This window comes from Protopterus annectens, chromosome 2.part1, assembly GCF_019279795.1.
Source record: "Protopterus annectens isolate FY-2018-M chromosome 2.part1, PAN1.0, whole genome shotgun sequence".
Taxonomy (NCBI): domain Eukaryota; kingdom Metazoa; phylum Chordata; order Ceratodontiformes; family Protopteridae; genus Protopterus; species Protopterus annectens.
Window position 1 is genome coordinate 636,879,167 of NC_056729.1, and position 22,281 is coordinate 636,901,447.

The following is a 22,281-nucleotide window of genomic DNA, read 5'->3' on the forward strand; positions in this document are numbered from 1 at the left end:
TGAAAGGTGCTGTTGTTGACCAATGTAACAGCCTCCCTGGGGGCAATGCTATAGAAAGGATTAATCTCCATCTTTATTCTAAAAATCACAAATACAGAGAGCAAAAATAGAGCAATCCAAAATATAGCTAAGTGATACAAACATTTCAATGATATACTGTCACAAACAATGGAAATTAGAAAACAAGGAAAAACTGACAAAATGCTAAAAAAGTAACAAAAAAGAAAAAAATCTATAACTTTTTGGTTGCAACCAGACTCTAAGTTGCCACAACAGTGAGGCAACAGGAAAGGTCTTAGTAGTTTTTGCCTTGTGACAACATGCAGCCCACAAGAGCCTCATACAAGAATCTAAAACTAAATCTGACTGTGCAACTGCAGGAGTCCAGAAACAGTCATAATTTCCATATAAACATGTTTCTAAACTCACTGGAAACAAATGGGGAGATGAGAAAAAGTGCTGTACACCTTCCCATAAAACAGTTGTACAAGCCAAAAAAAAAAAAATATGAAAAGCATCCTCCAAGCCACGACAGTCAGCTCTGAAGCAAGTTTGCAGTTCTAGTGGTGGAAAGACTAACTAGTCCCTAGTGGGTAACCTGTTGAGGGAGCACCTCCACAAAATGTCTCGCAACAAGAAGACCTGGCAGACACTATTCCCAGGGACTGCAAAACACCTCCATGCTCCTAATATCCTTGGACCAGGAAAGCACTGAAGAATCTACCAACTTCTCAGGTACCATGCACTGCTTACATCTAAGTGACTAATACATGAAAATGTGGGAGATTTGCCGATGAGGGATGCTAGTTTATTTTACTCAAATGAACTAGAGCAGAATCTCACCTGGCATTAATTATCTTAGGCCTAACTCTCCGCAGAAGTCACACACTGTGATGCTGTGATCAAAGCCTGGACAGCAGACATACTTATTGTCTGTCTTTAAAATTTGTTTCCTACAAGGACACAATTTGTTAGGGTGGCATTCTCAGACATCTACTTAGAAACACCAACATCCAAAAGCAGACGCAATGTAGAGCATTCTAGACCTCTGTGCTAAGCTCAACAGTGAATCAAAGCTCAAATAATAATACAGCAACAACAACATTATTATTAAGGGTTACTTATCTTGCTACTCATTTTCACTTTTTCATCATTTGCCTGGCCCAAGAGATTCAAACATCTGGTGTAATTTGTGCAGCAAGAACAAACTGGATTTGGCCGTTCACATGTTTAACCTTACAACAGTCTGTGGAGAAGTCTGAAGTGAAGTTGAGAGTATGGGTGACATAAGGGAATGGTGTGCGGCTTTGAAACACTAGTCAGACACTGGATTCTGCCTGCGGCTAACATCCCATGATTGCAGAAGTGACTTATACAAATAGCATCAAAAACTCTCTTGAACTAGGTTTTAATTTTGTGTTATTCAAATTAAAAGTGAATAGGAAGGCTTCTCTTACTGTGGCAGCTGTGAATGCAACATGAAGGAGATGCAGAGAAGTGAAGGAGCTACTACAAGGAATTAGTAGTCAACAATAAACAATATATTAACGCCCACTGCTAGCCATAAAAAGTAACTAAAAAACTGGATCAGAGAGTAATTTCACTGATGTTGCTGGTTCTATTCACCGATTATAATAGTTCTGTTACGAGGAAGGGGTAAACTTAATGCCCACAAATTTGGTCTGAGACTGAAATCATTTTAATTGTGTTTATATATTTAAGTTTTCATTCTGACATCCAAACAGATCTCTGTTTCACAACCTTCTTTGTTAGCATAAAGAAGTAATGCTATGCCTCTTCTCTATTTTTTTTCTTTTGCAGCTAAATGTATGCACAGACAGTTCTGCATTCGTCAAGCCAAACCAGTGCAGTTTCAAGCAACTAGTGTATTAAACTTGCCCCACTCAGTATGCCTTTTGCTCTTCCACTTTTTTCTTGCTGTTTCTTGAACACACAGTTCTTACAGTTAATGGCCTCTGTAGATGCTATAAGAAGGGTGTGCAAGACAATTTTTTCTGCTGTTAGCACAATGACAACACAGCTGTTCTAGTTAAACTAATGAAAGACGACTGAGAGAAATCCACTGTCACTACATAGCAAATTATTCTATAAAAGTTTTGATATATTGAAAAAAAACTGCAGTGATTATTTTGGGTTGTGCTGTTACTCACTTATAACTTATTTAGTCAGCTATCATTTATAAAGTATGTGGGGCACTGGTATTGAACAAAATGTTTATGCACTGAACAAGTAACAGAGAAATGCTGCAAAGTTCTAAATATTTTACTTGTTCAGTATGGACTGGCATTTTCATTTACCAGGTCTTCCTTATGTAGCAAATCCCAAACAAGGGCCAGCCCTGGAAATTCAAAACTTACTTTCAAATAACTAATACACTGCATACTATACATAACTGCATTACATCACAGAATCCAAGTGCAACGTGCTAGGTTTCAAGACTATACGGGAATACTGTAAAGATAAATAAATATAAATACATATATTTTTATAGCTAAATGGCTCTAAATAAATAATTAACTTCATAATTTTAGTCCACTTTAATCCACATAATCTATAGACAATTTTTAAACCCAAGCTTACACCACTTAATAAATATTTTTTCCCCCAGAATGTGGCCAAGCACCTTTAACTACCACATACTTGCCTGCAAAGCAACATTCAATGCATTAAAAATAAAATGAAGTGTAAATTCCAAACTATACACCAGCTTACATTACTGCCCAGGTGGTACATCTGGGTTAAGCAAGTAATGCTTGCTGACTATATTCTGTGACACACACTAATAAGATATCTGCACACAAGCTTAAACTTTTTACGCATTATAAGCCAAATTAATTAATACTAGAGAAAAATATTCAGTTCAATTTAAAATGTGAGAAGGATGCATAAATGGTAGTATGAGATGTCCAACAGTAAGAAAACAATATATGATGTCTTTTATCAAATTATGAACTTTCCTTTTAAACAGCTAGTACAATTCATCTCAAATACACTCTGCATAAAGCTAAGAACAAAACTTCCAGATAGGCAAAAGCAAATGCACACATAATAGACCAAATGAGTTTTCATTTAAAAAAAGATTTACAAATAATTTATTTAAAAAAATACTTCAAATATTATCCAACCCCTTCAACACAGGGGCTTATAAATGTTTTTATGTTCTATTCCTCAGGCTTTTCCAAATGGACTAATGTGGTTATGTATACTTAGTTAAGGTCTTTGAAACTGCAATGGATTTCAGGTCATCTTAAACAGAAATGTACTTTATTACAGCTTCCATACAAGTACTGATGGAGCTTAGGAAAACATGTTATAGTTAAAATGCAGGCACCAGCTGAAATACATTTTGCAGACATTTCACAGCATCAAAATGTCTCTCTCTGAAGTGTTAGCTACTGTTCTTTTCGGCTTTTTACTCGATACATGTCCTTTTTCTCTTCTAGAAAATGACGGAAGGCAGGTTCCTCCTTACTCTGTTCCACTACTGTTAAGAAAATGATAAGCAAATAATTAAAATAAAACTTGCAAACAACAATCGTATTGGTCAGTAAGAATACAAACTGAAAACCCGCATGTACTATGCATACTTCTGTGCTTGCCCCTGATGTCATCAGAAAGGAACACTGTGCACTTAAGGCACGTGAATCTCTGCTTTACACAATGTAACTCACTAATGCATAAAAGAAGTCAAATAATTAAGTGTGACATTCTTGACTGCCAGCAGGATGGATCAAAGTACAGTTGTGTACACTTACCATAAATGTAGATGTTCGAGTGTCTTCACTGTTGCAGTCATCACATTTGGGTTATCTGCTTGCAGTAGCCCTCAGTCGGCCTGATTTATCAAAGTCTTGGGTCCTGCGTCAGTTGCCGTTTCATCTTCAGTGACATCAGGTAGTTAGGGGTATAAAGCATGCAGCCAATGCCATTACATCAGTTTTTCTTGCCCCAGATGTCAGGTGACCCCCCTTTAATGGCAAAAAAAAAAAATATATATATATATACATACACACATACATATACAAGGTTATACCTCCAACAAAAAAACAAATACACTAAAAAGCTTTTAAGTATAGTAAAGGAGAACAGAGGTATAGCCAAAGGAAGTCAGGGGGCTGGAGGGAGGGTAACCAGGACTGCAACAGTGAATACACTCGAACATTTACATTTATGGTAAGTGTACACAACTGTACTATGTTCTTCATGTTTCACTGTTGCAGTCATCACATTTGGGTAGATTCCCAAAGCTAAGGATGGGAGGAGGAGGAGGAATTTAGATAGCATTAGGACCAGCTATAAGACCCTGCAAGACTGCAGTGGCAGAGCCAGCTCTGGATTTAGAGAAAATTGGCAAATGGTAATGCTTGGTGAAAGTATGTATAGAACTCCAGGTAGCAGCTTCTAGCATGTCTCTGGTAGGGACACCTCTGAGAAAGGCTGCAGAGGTAGATGCAGCCCTGGTTGAATGGGGTCTAATCCCTGTGGGATAGGTTTTCCATGGTGCTTACAGCAGAAATGAATAAATGCAATGGCCTATCCATTTAGAAATGGTTTGCTTTGAAATAGCCTTCTCATCTGCCCCTGCAGCAAATGCCACCAGCAGTTGTTCAGATTTCCTTTGAGGTTTAGTCCTGTCCAAGTAAAGTCTAAGCTGTGCACATCTAAGGATTGCAGTATCCATTCCTCTTTATTTTGTGGATTAGAAAAGAAGGTTGGCAAATGAATGGACTGATTAAGAGCCACACTGGATACCACCTTGGGCATAAAAGAGGGATTTGGTCCTGAGAGACACCCTGTCCGCATGAAAGATGATGAAAGGCTCCACTGTCATAAGGGCCTGCAATTCAGAAATCCTTCTTGCTGAAGTGATTGCTAAAAAGACAGCTGTTTTCCAAGAAAGGAATGTTTACTCTGCAGTTGCAGCTGGCTTGAAAGGAGGAAGAGTGAGTTTCTCCAATGCAAATTAAGGTCCCAGGCTGGGGTTGGGGCTCTCCTGGGTGGTCTTAAGTTTTTAGCCTCTCTGAGGAACTGCTTGAGCAATGGGTGAGAAAAGAGGGGTGGTTCTGTGTTGTAATGAGATGAAATGGCTGAGGCGTGAATTTTGATGGAGGAAAAAGGCCCTTGTGAAGCATCTCAGTTATATATTGAAGAATCTGAGGTAAGCTGGGCGCTACTGTGGCCATCCCTTGAGTTTGGTTCCAGGCAGAGAATCTTTTCCATTTTTCAGCATAAGATTTTCTAGTACTAGGCCTCCTTGCCTCCAAAATGACATCCAACACTTGTTTACTGAGGGATCATAATGGAGAGATTAGGTAATTAGCCAGGCTGCCAGGTTCGGGGTTTGAAGCTGGGGGTGCAGAATCTGGCTCTCCTGCTGAGACAGCAGGGTAGGGGTCTGAAGTATGTGCCATGGGGTCAGCTGTGACACACTGCACAAGAGGGGGTACCAGTGTTGGCGTGGCCAGTCTGGTGCAATCAGTATCATCCTTGGTTTGTCCTGTTTGATCTTTAGTAGCACTTTGGAGAGGAGAGGAGAGGCAGAGGAAGAAAGGCATAAACTGATAGATTTTCCTGCTGAAGGACACAGCATCCACTTTCCAAGCTTGTTTATGGGGAGTCCTTGTGCAGAATTTGTCTAATTGGTAGTTCTGGGGGGAGGCAAACAGGTCTATATCTGGGATCCCCCACTTGTTGATCAACATGTTGAAAATCTTTGGTTCCAGTTTCCATTCGAGTGGGTCCATGGGATTTCTGCTTAGTTCATCTGCCAGTGTATTTAGCTTTCCTGGCAGGAAATGAGCCTGTAGATGCATTTGGTAGCTCAAGGCTGTGTTCCACAGAGCCATGGCTAGTCTGCAGAGGGGGTAAGAATGGGTACCCCCCTGCTTATGTACCACATAACAGTGGTGTTGTCCCTCTTTACCATTAATTGTCCTGGAAGAATGTGGTCCTTGAAGGCTGTCAGAGCATTCTGTACAGCTAACATTTCTTTTTGATTGATATGCAGATGCATTTGACTTGGGTTCCATTTGCCCTGAATGCACTTCCCTGCCTGGTGAGTCCCCCATACATAATCGGATGTGTCTGTTTTAAGGGTTTGGACGGCAGGGGGTAGAGTGAATGGTAGTCCCTTGTTTTGGTGGCAGGCCTCTGTCCACCAAAGGTATACTAACCGTAGGCAAGGTACGATAGGAATTATTGCCTCTAGATCCGGAGAATGTTGACACCATAGGCGTTTTAGATACCACTGTAGTTTCCTCATATGCAGTCTTGCATATGGAATTAGTACAATGCACGAGGCCATTAACCCCAAGGCTTGCAGTATTTGCCTTGCAGATAGGGTTTTTGTGGCCACTAGTTTGAAGTAAGTTGTCAAATGAATTTGTTTCTCTGGCGTGAGGAAAGTCATCTGGGAAGTTATATTCAAGCTTGCTCCCAGGAATATAATTTGTTGACAGGGTACCAGATGCGATTTCTTTTCGTTTATGGTGTACCCCAGACAAGTTAACACCTTTTGTACAAATGCCAGATGATTCAGCCTGGCTTTCTGCCTGAATTAGACAACTGTCCAGGTATGGGTATATTTGAATATTTCTTTGCCTGCAAAATGCAATGACTGGAGTTAGGCACTTAGTGAATACCCTGGGCGCAGTAGATAAGCCAAAGTGCAGTGCAGAGAACTGATAGTGCATGCAGCCTGCTTTGAAGTGTAGGTATTTTCTGCAAGATTCCCCGATTGGGATGTGCAGGTAGGCTTCCTTTAAATCCAGTGTTGCCAACCAGGCATCTTTGCCTAGCCTGGGAAACAACTGGTGAAGAGTTAGCATCCTGAATTTTGGAGTCACCAAAAAAGTGTTTAGATAGACAGGTCCAGGATAGGACGCCAAGAGTGGTCTTTTCTGGGTTCCAGGAAAAGTCTTGAGTAGAAACCTTGCCCCTTTTCCTCTTCTGGTACAGTCTGAATAGCCTTTAATCTTACGAGAGAGAGAGGGAGTACTTGCTTTTGAGCCTCTGCCCACTGATTTGGGGGTAGATCTGGCCAACCGTTTTGGGTTGGTAACGTGCGGCAGTGAAATCTGTATCCTTGGGAAATTATGTTTAAAACCCATTTGTCCTGGGTAATGAGTTCCCAGTATTTTGCTTGCAGAGCAATCTTTCCCCCTAAAGGAGCAGTCAGTTGAGAAGTGCTTGGAAGTTTTAAAGTTAAGTCATTGAGACAGCTTACCATAGGGGGAGTCTTACTACTCCCTGATTTGGAAGTGGGAAGTCCCTCCACTGCTTAGTCCTGTGTGTACCCTGGGATTGAAGCCTGGGTGTTCTGCTGGTTCTGGCTTTGAACTGAGAAGGCCTGGAAGAGACAGGAAAGGACCAATTTTTTGAGGGCCAATGCCTACTAAATCTAGGAAGCTGCACTTGTAAGAAATCTTTAACAGTTTGCATAGATTTAGCTTTTTCCTCCATCTTTTTAAGAACTTATTCTGCGTTGTCACCAAACAACTGGTCCTGATTTAAGGGAGCATCCAGCAATTTAGTTTTAACATGATCTGGCAAAGATTGCTCCTTAAGCCAAGCATGCCTTCTAAGTACAGACCCAGTGACTGCAGCCCTGCAAGATGCCTCTAGTGAATCAAAACCACATTGGAAAGCATGTTTTCCAACCAGTTCAGCAGAATGCATTAAATCCTGTAAATCCTTATTTTCAGCACAATCAGGAATCAACATCATTTTCTGTTTAAGCAATTCAATAATATGCTGCTGATACTTCAGCATATGAAACTGGCAATTTAAGGCCCTGATGGCTAAGGTTGCAGAGGTGTATACCTTCTTACCCCATCTATCCAAGGCCCTGGAATCTCTATCAGAGGGGTGTAGGATTTTTGGCAGTAGTAGCCTTAATGCCCTCGGGTCCCTGTGAAATGGTCTCAGGGTCCACAGTAGGATTTTTAAAAAGGAACTTATGAGAATCAGGAACCCTGTGGTATCTATCAGGTTTTGTGGGAGCAGGAGGTAGAGAGTCAGGGGCCAAGCTAGATTCCGAAAAGGCATCGTCAACAATGTAAAGCACAGGAGGGATAGCTAAAGGCCTGTGTTGGGGCAGGAGTAAGAAATCTCTAAGCCTCTTTTTAGAATCAGAGTAATCCTGGCTTTCCCAGTGAAAATGCTCCCTAAGAGTATGCAAGGTTTCACTAAAGAAAAATCCTCTGGGGAAGAAGCAGAGGGTATAGAGTCCTCTGCATCAGAGTCCTCACAGGTAGATAAGTGTAAGCCATGGTCATCAGAGGAGACAGAAATTTCAGAATCCTGGTCAGAAGTATCATAAGCAAATTCAGTCCTAGGTCTCTTAGTGGAGGAAGGCTGGCTTCCCCTGATTAAAGTAATAAGGTCTTCAGCCATTCTTATCATTTCTTTTTTAAGCACAGAGGCCTGACCATGCTGTCTGGACGTCGGTTTCATAGGCATGGTTCGAGTTTTAGGCCTAGAAAAAGAAGATGGCGTTGGTTTAATATGCATGTCAGTAGGCCTGAATACACCTTTAGAAGCCAGTGCCTGCAAAGCAGCTCCGGACCCATCCAAGGTAGAGACATCCACAGGTTCCACAGTTGAAGCATCTCGCGGCATACTGGACTCTGAATGGGTCTCAGTAGAGGCCTGAGAATCTGAAGTAGCGGGTATCAGGGGCTACGAATGCGCCTCACTGAACTGGCGACTAGCTTATAAGCATCGTCGTCAGCTTTGGACCTAGGCAGCATGTCTCTGTCTTTATCTTTGCGTTTTTTCGGAATGTCGTAGTCGGGTGAATTACCGAAGGCATATCTGGATAAGTGAACAGAGTACATAATAATATACAAAATATTTAGAAGTGAAAATATACTGACGAATAGTTCGTGGTTTAAATAAGGCACAAAACCGACAGTGAGGTGCGTCATGGTCAGGGCCTAGGCAAGGAATACAGTACGAATGAAAATCTTTCTGAGGTATTTGCTTTCCACAAGAAATACAATTATTGACTTTTACTGACATCGGTTTAGAGCAAGAAAAAGTTTTACCAATGGGGTACTTAACTTAGTTAAAAACTTCGGTTCTGAAACTCGAAAACGAAAATTTCATGAGTCGGCTGACCGGCACTTGCGAACTGCTTCGGCTTCAGGCACTGCATGGCAAGAAAGACTGATTTAATGGCATCGGCCTGCATGCTTTATACCCCTGACTACCTGACGTCATGGAAGATGAGACAGCAACTGACGCAGGACCCAAGACTTTGATAATCAGGCAGACTGAGGGCTTCTTCAAGCAGATAACCCAAATGTGATGACTGCAACAGTGAAACACGAAGAACATCTGCATAGAGCTGCGAGTCAAAAAAAAAAAAGTGCAAGAAAATCTTTTCAGCTGAACAAGAAAAGCAGGTTTCTGCACTTCTTAATCAGCTAAGGTGATTTTCTCACATTTAGCGTGTTTAAACATGAAAATGAACAGTATAAATTCAGTACCATGATTAAGCTACAGTTAAAAAGGCACTGTCGGTGTACAATTAACGTGGATGGGACAAGGCAGTACACACAGTTAGTCCTACAAAAGCATGATTAACATCAACAGTGCAATCAGTGCTATCAATGTCAATTGCTGACATACTCTGTTAATGTAAGGAAGGTAAACAGACAACAGTACTGTTGGACAAAACAATCGGAACGACATATAAAATATAACCAGAATTTAACTTGAGATGGGATAGAAAAGTATTTTTCTTTGCAATATGAAATTCAGCACAAGAACAGGGATGACATTCTTTCCTTTAAGGTTAAGACTGCAGCTGCTTCATAAAGTTCCATGTATAAAGCTTCTTGAAAACACCACTCCGGGAAAGTGCTAGGTCACTGAATTCTTAGTCTGGTTGCTCAATGTGCCTATAAATGTGAAGGGACTGAGCAACACATTCAGTACTGACAGAAATAGGAATCAATGATTAGTGGGATAATCACTGTTAACATTTTGCTTGGTAAATTGGATCTTTCCTGGCAGACAGAGACAATAGAAGATGCATGTACCTCTCAATGACAGAGTTAAGAGTTCAAATTGTTCTTTAAACAGGAAATACACTAAACACTGTAAGCTGCATCATTTATTTAGTGCAGCATAGTGCATGTTATGCAGCTAAAGCCAGAAAACTCAAATACAGGACACAGCACTCATTTACAATTCTTGGGTTCTATTTCAGCCAATAGGAAATTACGTTCATAGGATCACAGGAGGTTACTAGGTTAATGGTCCTGGGGCCCTTAAAAGCCTAGCCAAGAGTTTATCCCCAAAAAAGAAACCTCAGTCAGCACCTGTCGCCCCTGTCAATGAGGGACACAGGTGGAACCCCTGGGACAAATATGTTGTTTCCCATCCACTCATCAATTTTGCCCACGAAGAGGGTCAGCGACATACTCTGTTTGATGTGCATGGGAAGTCTATTCAAGAGACAGGGCAGCCTCTGGGAGACAAACCTGCCCCTCCAGCAGGTTTTGTTAATGTCGCATATTAGATTTAGGCCTTTCAAGTGGGTAATGTGTGAGGCGTTAGACTTACGGATATGGAGCATCTCTAATACAACAGGATCCGAGACTGCTTTGCAGGCGAGACACAGATCATTTCTGAGCAAACTGTATGATATAGGGTAGAGTGACAGTGATTTGAGCCTGTCCACATAGGAGTTGGAGACCATGGATTCTCTTTGAGAGGTATTTCTGTGGCCTTTCCAGCTGGTGCAGGTGTTTGGAGAGGTCCATACCAAACTGGGCATTGTACTCAATTATTGGCTTAATGAGGGAGGAGTACAGAGAGGTACTAACCTTTTTTCTGGATGTAATCTCTTTACTTATGAGATGAACCAAGTAAAAGGCCTTTCTGACCACTGCCGCTACATGATGGTCGAATGTGAGATTGTTGTCAACCTGTGTACCCAGGTCTCTCATCACAGGTTGTGTGCTTAAGGGGTTGCCATTGATGTGGTAATCACTAGGGGCCATGTTTTTCCAGAATGGTATGATAATACATTTTTTTGTATTTAACAAGGTCATGACTTCGGCACCAGTAATTTGTTGCTGAGAGACCCACTTGTAGTATGTTAACATCATTTGGGGAGTCAATGACGGCACCCAACTTACAGTTGTCTGCAAACATGGTCAGTCACAGGCCTTCTGTCTTCACCTAGATCTCTGAGAAGTAGATGCCAAACAGTAGGGGTCCCAGGACAAATCCCTGGGTAACACCGCTAGTGACAGGTTTGCTGTCGGAGGTGGAGGCACCTATTTTGAAACTGCAGGTCCTATCGGTGAGACAGCTGGCCCCCACCTGATGAGATAGGATTTAAGCCAAGTTGTCTTAGCTTTCTGATGATGCCTGAGTGTGGGATTGTGTCAAAGGCTTTGGTAAATTCAAGGTAAGCTGTATGTACTGACTTTCCTTCATCCAGGGACTTGGTGACAGTCTCATAAAAGTCAACCAGGTTCAACAGGCAAGATCTGCTCTTGACGAATCTGAACTGAGTGGGGTCAAATGTTTGGAGATTGCCTATGCCCTTGTTTATGAGGTCCATAACAATATGCTCCATGGCTTTACAGATCAGACTTGTCAAGCTAATGGGGCAACAGTTTCCAAGGTCAGTAGTGGCAACACCTTTATGCAAGGGGATGACAGTTCCCCACTTTGCTGGAATGAAGCCTTTACTTAGGCTGTGGTTTAATAGGGTGCTCAATGCCAAAGCTGGTTCTTGTTGGAGATGGTGCAGAATACAGCCTGGGATCCTATCAGGTCCAGGTTATACTGTGAAATAAAGCATTTCCTGGTTTCACTTACACTGCCTGGCTCTGATATTCTTTTCTGGGTAGACCTGAAATAAAACATTTAAAACCTGCTACATATGGTACAAAAGTAAGTATATCTACATGCAACCTCCTACATATAGTACAAAAATAAGTATATCTGCATGTGTTTAACAGATATGTTTCAAAGCACTGTTCTCCTCTTAACACATGTACACCCATAAAGGAAAAAAAGCTCTTAACATTTGTTTAGCATGGCATCTGCAGACTCTCCAGCATTTCATTTATACACACTTTTAAACTTCATTGAGTGACAGCTGAGATCTCGTTCATAATAGTTCCTGTACAGTTTCGCCAATACTGTCTATCTTCTGCATTCTGAAAGGAAATACTCTATGTCATGGTGTTGAACTAGGAGGATTCACCCAGCCACATGCTTCCAGCTCTTCTCTCTGGAACATTAGCAAGTTTTATCTGAAAGTCACAACCAACCAGAAAAAATACATATGACATAATACTGTTGCATTTATAAAGGAACAACCCACTGCAGACGTAAAGGACTGTAACAATGGGACAGGGGAAGGGTAAGTGATGCACAATGCAGAGGGTCTGCACAAAACTCAGTTGATATGATACAACAATCTGCTGCATCTTTCTTCAACAAATTCTATGCAGCAGATGAAAGTTGGAAAAATCTGCATCTGGAGCATTTCCTCCCTGGGCCTATGCTGAAAACTGGCATTGTTCCAAGTCAGGCATTCCTGTCAAACAAATATTAAATAAATAAATAAATATGTCAGGTGATGTGAGACCGAAAAACCTTAGCGTTTTCTCTCATAAGGTCAAATCCTGAAGCACAAGTTGACAAAGGAAGCTTGAATCTACAAAGCGGAAACAGTTTATAGGTTCATAGTTTATTGGTAGTTACTATTACTTTATTTAACATTTGTTTATTGGGAGAGTCCGACTTGGAACAGAGCCAATTTTCAGCAGAGGCCTGGGGAAAAACCCTTCAGATGTATGTTTTTGGAATGTGGGAGGAATCTGGAGTACCCGGAGGAAACACACAAACACAGGGAGGACAAGCAGACTCCGCACAGAAGGTACCCTAGCCGAGAATCAAACTGGAGAACCTCTTGCTGCAAGGTGACAATGGAAATCACTGCACCACTGTGCCATCCAAGGCTGTACTAGGACTGCAATTCAAAGGATCACTGTACAGCCTAGCCCAAATTTCCAGTTGTATCCTAAGAGCTGTTGGGTTAACTGATTTGATCACATGCTAGGCAAATGAGGGCTGAAAGAATCAAAACTTGTACCACGGGAACTACAGCTCACAGCCTTAATCCTCGGCACCAAATGATAGATTTCAATCTGTCACCTTCCTCCAAAATATTCAGAATCAAAGAATAGTGCTTAATGAAAGTATTTAAAGATGATAAATAGTAAACTTAAAGATTTATGTAATGAAAACATGTAAAACGGGAATTATGAGCAACAACTCCTTTGGAAAAGTGCAATTTTACTGCAAAGGCTAACTCATAGATACAGGGAATTTAGTTGCCAAGCCACATGGAAAGCTTGTTTGCCATAGATAATCCTCCATATTTTGAGCAAAGCAGATAAATAGCTGTTCCAACTTCATGGGTTTATGCACTCACATGAGGTAAAATCTGAGCTGGCCATGTATAGCCTAGGTACAAGGGGTTCTTTCTCTCCTGAAATTTTGCCCCAGAGGTAAACAGTACAATAAATGGGCTAATAAAGAGACAGCTACACAATAATTTTGGCAGGAAACATTGGTTTGTCTTTAAAGGCTGCTGGCCTTTGTGAACAACAGCTCCAAGATCTGCCTGCCCCTGCCAGAGTTGATGGTAAACAAGAATTAAGGCTACAAAGAGAATACAAAGTATGCAGAGTCTCCCAGCTCAAAAGGCAGAAAAAGCTTATCATTTGATATGCAAATCTCAAAGAAGAGAAGTACTTTGCAAAGGAGAGCAAAGGTGAAACACCAACTTAAGAAACTGTCAATAAGCTTGTGCTAAAGGAGAGACCCGTTAATCTCAAGAATATGAGATGCCAAGGTCAAGAGAGATGTGCACCTTTACCATGGAGTAACAGTTTCAAATCAAACAGGTGTCTAAGAAATGCCAGTGGGACCTGTAGGTTCAATGAATGTGATGGAACATAGACTTCTCTACTTAAACACAGAAGCAGTTCAACATAAAGAAAAATATCTACCTGCTGAAAAGTTTCTGACAGCCTTCTGTTCTTCAGAAATTACAGTGAGGGAACAAATGGAATCGGATGGTCTACTAAAGCAACTAAGTCTGGAGATGCAGGCAGCTGAATTCTCAAGTAGGTCACACCTTTGTGTATAATGCTAGCAAGGCCAGGAATGCCTGAAGTATTTTATCTAGAGACTGAGGCACCTAAAGAAATGCCTTTGTCAACAATAACAAGTTGAGCAGTAGGAATCAATCTTGCATTTCAGAATTTGTCTAACATGTTTGAAATCAAGAGGAAGCATGAAAAGGCATAAGAAGTTGCTGGAAGCAAAACTTGAGGAAGACCACACTCTCTTGGAAGAGACTATGTTAAGGATGCCCTATGTTTAACAGAGTTTTTGAATTAGACAGGCCACAATCTGCAGCATCTTTTATTCCAGTTTTGTGGTTGTTGCACACACAGAACCACACTATACCTTCGTATTCCTCTAAAGCAGATAAGTGACAGTGGCATTAGGCTCGAGCCCCCCCAAGTGAAGTTACTGGTGAAATCAGACAATGTTCCGAAGAAGGGCTAGGTCACACAGTTAATAGAGCTTTTGAGAAAATTTAAATAGAGTGGGATAGTCCTAAAAAAGGACATTGGCACAGTGGTAAGGAGGAAACCCATAACATGTATTTAAACTTATTGGAAACACTCACCATTCAACCCAATACCATATTCATGTGAGACTAATTACCCACTATTAACTGAGAATCCTATACAACACCAAACGTACAGGCACAGAGATTCCTGGATTCTGTAAATACAAGCTCCCTGGACCAGACTGTCAATATACCAATCCGGAGTGCAAACATACTGGATCTGGTCCTCACTAATATGGGTGAGTGCTGCAAACACCCTACTGTAATGGTTTCCCTGGTAAGGTCAGACCACAAAATGGTCTCCTTTGAAGTAAAAATAACACTTGGAACCCCAGCTAAACCTGGAAAATTCACAAACTACTTACTCTAAGGCTAACTTCTTGTTATTAAGTGATAACCTGGCAAAAGTTTAAGCCCCCATAAACCCTGAGAACACTGCTGCCTATGCAAAATTGTTCATAGAATCCCTGTAGAAGCATGTTAACAGCTGCATACAGGCAGCTGTACCCACCAGGAAGAAGTACAGAACTAACTCAAAAAACAAGCCACCCTAGTGGAATCACAAACTCAATAGGCTGTATAACAAAAGGAAGAAAATCATGGAAAAATTAGGAGGCACCCAGCAGGACAAAAGCACTCTCAAACTAAACAAATAACTCAGAGAACAAATAAAGTCTATCAAGGCCACATTCAGGGTAAATTTGGCCGCCAAGGACAATCAAAAGGCATTCTTTAGCTATGTCTGCAATCTCAAAGGCAATATACAACTGAGTGTACAGCTCACTGCAAACGGAGCTACCTATACTGAGCCAGAAGATGTAGCAAACCTACAGGCTGATGTATTTGCCTCCAACTTTACCTCTCTCTCCCCCTCAAACTACCTTCAGGAATTACCATCAAATATAACTCCCCCTGCTATCACTAGGAAACAGGTCCTCAATGCTCTCTCTAAGGCCAAGAACACTGCATCAATGGACTCAAGACAATATCCCAGGATGCCTTTTAAATAGCATAAAACATGATCTATCAGGCCATGGAAAATATCAAAAGTGATAAAGTAAACCTCCAGACACTGAATCCAACCCAGTTTGGTTTCATCAAGGGCAGGTCATGTCTACTAACCCTGGTGGACTTCTTTGAGAAGCAATGGATGAGGGCAAAATGGTTCACACTGTCTACCTTGACCTGGCCAAGGCATTTGACACAATATCCCACTCCAGCATTGTTGACACAATATCCCACTCCAGCATTGTTGACAAACTTGAGAGTTTAGGCACAAACCCGTATGTCACCCGGTGGATTGCCAGGACACAGGAAGTTAGAATTGGGGAGTTCACCTCTACAAAGAGGCCAGTCACAAGTGGAGTCCCTCAGGGATCGGCCCTTGAACTGCTCCGTCTCTGAAGTCAAGGCTAATGTCAGTGGTCTCTGGCTGACTAAATTTGCAGATGACTGCAAATTAGGAGCAGTCATTGAATCCCACACTGACACACGGCCATCTCAGACCCCGCCTTGATGGAGTTGCTGCATATCCATAAGCCAAACTCCACTCTCGCAACCCACACGCAAGGCCTCAACCTGGTCTGTAACATTAATAGAATTTGTTGGCAGGAGAGACTTGTGTCCCAAAGACTCTCCCATCTGTGGAATAGACTACCTCTCTGTCAAGAAGAGTATCTCTTTAAGAGGAACCTGGACAACTGGACGGGAAACAGAAAATACACTGCTGGGATCCCACCTGTGTCCCTGCTGGTCAGGAAAAAGGTGCCGACTTTGAGGGAACATGAGCAAAATTCTTGGCTAGGCTTATAAGTGCCTCCGGGCCAACAGCCTATTATCATCCTATGAACCTATTTACAAATGTTCTCCCGGAAGGCCTGACACAGACAAACAACTGGTGCCACAGCCACGGAATAAAACTAAATTCCAAGAAATGCATAACAGTATCCTTCAGAAAGTTATCCACCCCTGGTAAATATCATATTGACAACACACCCTTTAGAGTTAACCCCTCCCTCCCTTCCACCCCCTTACTTACTTCAAAATGTACACATGCAATGCTTCAGACTTTTATAAAAATGCAAACTTCTAACTCCCTAATCAAGTGTCTCTCTCCGGTACACTCGAAAACCAGCCTCATTTCATCTTTGTAAAGTCTCAAGAGCTGCATACAGTACTCCATCTGTGAACTTATCAGTGACCTATAGAGCAAAATGAAGGTTGCCTCCCTTGAATTTGGCCACCTCCATACCATGTAACCAAACATTCCTCAATATGACCTTAAGAGATCTCCTTCAACTTCACAGGTTCAGAGGTAGGTACTAGGCTATCGGCCCAAGGGCCTACGTAAGCCTAGCCAACAAGGTTCCCTGGTTTACGCCACTCAAGAAAGTTATTTTCCTGTGCCACTGTCGAGGAGAGACACAGAAGTGATCCCCGGGGTGTATTTCCTATTTCCCATCCACTCATCAAGATTTTTCCTGAAGAGTGCTAATGAAGAACTTTGCTTGACATAGATGGGTAGCTTGTTCCAGAGGATGGGAAGTCTCTGGGATAGGAATCTATCCCTCCTGCATGTCCTGTTTATTGTGGTGACAAGGTTTAGGTCCCTAGAGCGTGTAGCTTGGAGGGATTGGGATTTCTTTAGGTGAAGCATGTCCAACAGCTCTGGGTTTGACACAGCTTTATATGTTCGGCAGAGATCACCTCGAAGTAGGCGATATGCTACTGAGTAAAGCTGGAGTTTTTTGAGGGGGTCAGTGTAGGGCATTTGTTTGAGTCCAGTAATCCTCTTTGTGAGGTACTTCTGTGGCTTTCCAGCTGCTGCAGATGTCTTGTGAGGTACATTCCAAAAGGGGCGTTGTACTCTATAATGGGTCTAATGAGTGTCGAGTACAGGGGAACGATGACCTCTTTTTTCCTGGATGAGAACCCTTTTATGATGAGGTGTGCCACGTAGAAGGACTTCCTGACTACTGTGGTGATGTGACTATCAAAGGAGAGACTACTTAAAAACCTGGGTCCCAAGGTCTCTTATCACGCATTCGGTGTTAAGTAGATTGCTGCCTATGTGGTAGCTCATGGGTACAGAGTTTTTACCAAAGGGGATGACACTGCACTTTTTGGCATTGAGCTTGAGGCCATGGCTCTGACACCAGGCATCTGTCTCAGAGAGGCCCTTCTGTAGGATGTTCACATAATTTGGGGACTTGACTATGGCTCCTAGTTTGCAGTCATCTGCGAACTTTGTTAGCCAGAGGCCTTCTGTGTTAGCCTGTACTTCAGAGAAGTAGATACCAAACAGGAGCGGTCCCAGGACAGAACCCTGTGGTTCTCCACTTGTCACTGGTTTGAGGTCAGATTTGGAGTCTGCAACTTTTACAGTGTGGGTTCTGTTAGTGAGCCAGTTGGCAACCCATCTTGTGACGCAGGGATTTATGCCTAGTTTATTGAGCTTAGCTATAATTCCAGAATGGGGGATGGTGTCGAAAGCCTTAGCGAGGTCAAGATAGGCTGTGTGAACCACCTTACCCCTCATCTATGGCTTTGGTGACTGCCTCAAAGAAGTCGATCAGGTTCAGGAGGCATGATCTGCCTTTCACAAACCTGAATTGGGTGGGATCCAGAGCTTGGAGGTTACCAATGTCTTTGTTTATGAGTTCCATGATGATACGTTCCATGGCCTTGCAGACCAGGCTCGTCAGGCTAATAGGTCTATAGTTCCCAGGATCAGTGGTGGCTCCCCCTTTATGGAGTTGGATAACTGTTGCTGTGTGCCATTCAGTGGGCACAAAGCCTGATGCGAGGCTATTATTGAACATGGTGCTTAAGTGGGGAGCCAGTTCATTCTGAAGTTCGTGTAAAACGCAGCCTGGGATGTTGTCCGGTCCCATGGATGCTGTGTTCTTGGCTTTAGAGAGTGCAGCTTTCACCTGTGTAGTTGTGATTACAGGGACACTGCATTCTTCCTGTATAGATATGGGCCCTTTAGGGGGTGAGGGGGAGGTAAAGTTAGTAGTGAACCTATCTGCCAGGATTGTTGGCAATATCAGTTGGTTCTGTAATTTTCGTGCCTTTGTGCTGTAATTCAGAGCAGATCTGGGTGTTGCCATTGAGATTCTTGACATAGCTATAGAATGCTTTGTGGTTGTCCTTGGAATTGGTGGCGATTTTATTTTCGTAGCTAGCTTTGGAGGATCTTATAAGGGATCTCAGCTCCTTACTGTGGCTGACCAGGGAGCTCCTCCACTCATGGGATTTTACTCTCTTTTGCAACAGTTTCTTCCTTCTATTGTACAGTTTGTTTATGGCAGGGGACCACCAGATTGGCTTCCTTTTTTTGGAGGATAGCGTCTTGGTTCTGTTTGGGATAGCACGATCCATGCACTCATGTAAGTGCTTACAGAGTGTATTTGTGCAGGATTCAGCAGTTGTAACTGTATTGTCCATCTGCATAGGTGTCATGAAGTTCACTACTTTTGTCTTAAGCAGCATTAAGGTGGCTTTGGAGAAATTTTTTACTGTGGTTTCCTTAATGGGGGGGGTGGGATGTGGATATCAAGGGTGATTAGCTTATGGTCGGATCGGACCAACGAGGAGTTGACTTCAGGTGTGGAACACCGGTCACTCATGTTGGTAATGACTAGGTCTAGGATATTGTTGCCCCTGGTGGGGGTGTGGATAAGTTGATCTAGGGCATTGGAGTTTATGAATTCCAGAAAGCGTTGCGCTAAGGAGTTGGTACGTGAGTAGTTTCCCCAGTTAATGGTGGGGTAGTTGAAGTCGCCCATTATTAGAGTGTTTGGTTGAACCCTAATATTTTCCAGTACATCAAGAAAAGAGGAGTGGGAATCCTGGGGCATGGTGGGGGATCTGTAGCAAGCTACAATTTGGAGTGCAGTTTTGCCGAGAGTTAGTTGCACTTGGATAACCTTGGATGCATTATGCTGAGCAACTAGCCTGGAGGTGTGGATATCCTTAATGAATATGGACACACCCCCATCTTTGGTGTTTCGGTCCAGGTTACATGACCGAAAAGTGTGGTATGAGTTATAGCCTGGTAGTGCAGGGGTGCTCTCTGGAGCCTTGAACCAGGTCTCAGTCACTGCACAGATATCGAAGTTCTCCATTTTAAGGAGTGCCTCAAGTGAGTGCATTTTGAAATTTAGGCTTCTAGCACTGAGTAGCATTACCCTCAGTTTTTGCTCGCTTGTTCCTGTTATGGTGGTGAATTTGTTACTTGAACCCTGCCTAAAAAAGGTACTATAGGGGCAGCAAGAGCCTTAGCCAGTATCCGGAATCCCAGGGGCGACAGGTGCAGGCCATCTGTGGCAAAGCATCGTAGTCTGTTGACCATGTCATCCCAAGCAGACAGATACTGGATCCCCTTAGAATGACAAGAATCTTAGCCAATTGTTGAAGTCAATCATTTTGTCCTTGTACTGCGGTATCACTCTGGGCGATGGCAGAATGCTACTCAGGGCTAGGGTCATACCTGCCTGGGCTACAAGATCGGAGAGCTCTTCCATGTCTCTTTTCTTGTAGTCCAGGGAGGTACATCTCAGGTCATTCACACCAACATGGACAATGACAGAGTCATATTTGTACTTGTTGTGGTGTGACCTGAGTGCGTGGGTTATGTGGCGGTTCCTGGCACCCGACAGGCAGCTGACAGTAACCTTCTCCTTGTTTAGCCTGGTGAGTGGGACATCAGTGTGCCTGACTATAGATTCACCTATGACTAGTGTGTTGGGTATGTTGTTTTGCTTTATTGGCTGTGTTTGAGTGGCACACTGAGTCTGTGGGCTATGTGTCATTTGGGTTGTGTTGGGGGATGGAGGTTGCTTGTGTTTCTGCTTTGGAGGTCTCTGTTGCTTAGGCAAATTATTATTGAGAGCCTCTGCGAATGTTTTTGAGTTTCTATGTGTGGATTTTGGTGGTGTAGACGTAGTGAGACTATGTGATGAGTGTGGTGTGGTGCAAATGCTTACCTTCTCCTCATGACTGTCAGGTTCAGTCTTGGTTGCAGAGAGCTTTACCTCCAGTTTGTCTAGATAAGTGCATCTCTCACAGGTTGTAGTGCTGGGTGGTAGGAGGAGATGGTTGTCTGACCTTCTGTGAGGTCTGAACTTCTCAGGCCTCACTGCATTTGCTCACCCTAATACCCCTACTGCAAAATATATAACTGTAGATTTTTTTATAGTACATCCCTTGTGTGAACAAACCAAAATGATAGTTTTACTATGTTTTGATGAATGCTTATGCATCTATCTTGGATTACTGTAGCAGTTCTGGCAGTGTGACCAGAATGGTATAGTTATTAATTCTACAGCAATTTTGCGTACAAACATGGTAAACAAGAAAAGCATGACAATAAGTAATGGAGCACTCTTCTGCTAATGGAGTGTTTACTGGACACCCCCCCCCCTTTAATTGTGACAATAATTCCTAATCACATCTACATTTTCCAACTATCAGCCATTTTCATATACAGTTTATTATGTCCACATCATTTCCAACATCCTCTTCCCTTTTTGTGGGACAAAGTATAAAAAAACAGGGCTCCTCGTTTGTTTCAGTTATGATCTAGTAACCAAATTTGATCACATTTGCTTGCCAAGAGCTCTGCTGTGAGAAAGGAAGTTGACGTTCACATTCCAGACCCCTGGCTTCCAGGAATTAAATGAAATTGCACTACAGAAAATGTTTCACCACATAGTCAAAGTAAAATAAGATTAGCTGGCCTGTAATTGACTACCTCCTTTATGGCCTCTCTAACAGAAACATCCCACATAAGAGATCAGCTAGTTGCCAATAGGTGGTAACTTACGCTATTTGATGGCAGCTGCTGTCAGTTATTCAATGATGCACAGCTACACTTTTAAAAACCTTTTCAAAAAACATAACAGTACCATGCTCAAATTGAGAGATGTTTTTTCAAACTCCAGCAACAGTCTAACTGCAAAGCTGTGAATACTGATTCTCTAAAAAAATCATCGTCCACATGTCCCAAGGCATGTTATGTTAAATAAAAGCAGGTGCAGTGGCTTGACCATCCCACTTAATCCAGGGCTTCATTTATATGAGCTTTATATGAAATCTTTCAATTAAACAGTCGTTCAATGAATCAGAAGAATAACTATGCCATACTTGTAACATACAAATTGGAAGGCCTGGCATTACAAGGCAAGCCCTTTCACTATAACCTAATATTCTAAGCTATTTTGACATGAAAAGTAATGCCAATATTTCAAGGTTCCTATTAATAAAAATCACAGACTCCATTTGAAAATCAGTCCATCACAAAAAATGTAATGAAGACTGCAGTGTGCATGCAAAACAAAAATTACAAAAACAGAAAAGTTATCCAGTTTTATGTCAAGTGAAGCAGTGATATACCATGGACAAATGGGAATAAAAGTCTAAGCCAACATCTGAAGTCCTTGCAACTTGCATCACCATTTCAAACACCTGAACAAAGAGGCAATGTGATACCTGTTAAAGAAGCAACAAAGACTTTACAGTGCAGCTAATCAAGCTTCCAAACTTACAGGAACCTTCCACTGTCATCAGGAGTTGAT

General features: G+C 42.2%; 1 protein-coding gene across 1 annotated transcript in view; it reads right to left on the reverse strand.

Moving 5' to 3' along the window:
• Positions 1–3,096: 3,096 nt before the first annotated feature.
• GPN1 (GPN-loop GTPase 1) overlaps positions 3,097–22,281 on the reverse strand; it is a 423,847-nt gene continuing 404,662 nt past the window's right edge. Inside the window, exon 14 of the mRNA XM_044062376.1 lies at positions 3,097–3,505. Coding sequence (XP_043918311.1) covers positions 3,414–3,505 — 92 coding nt within the window. The 3' untranslated portion in view covers positions 3,097–3,413. The remainder of the gene's footprint in view (positions 3,506–22,281) is intronic.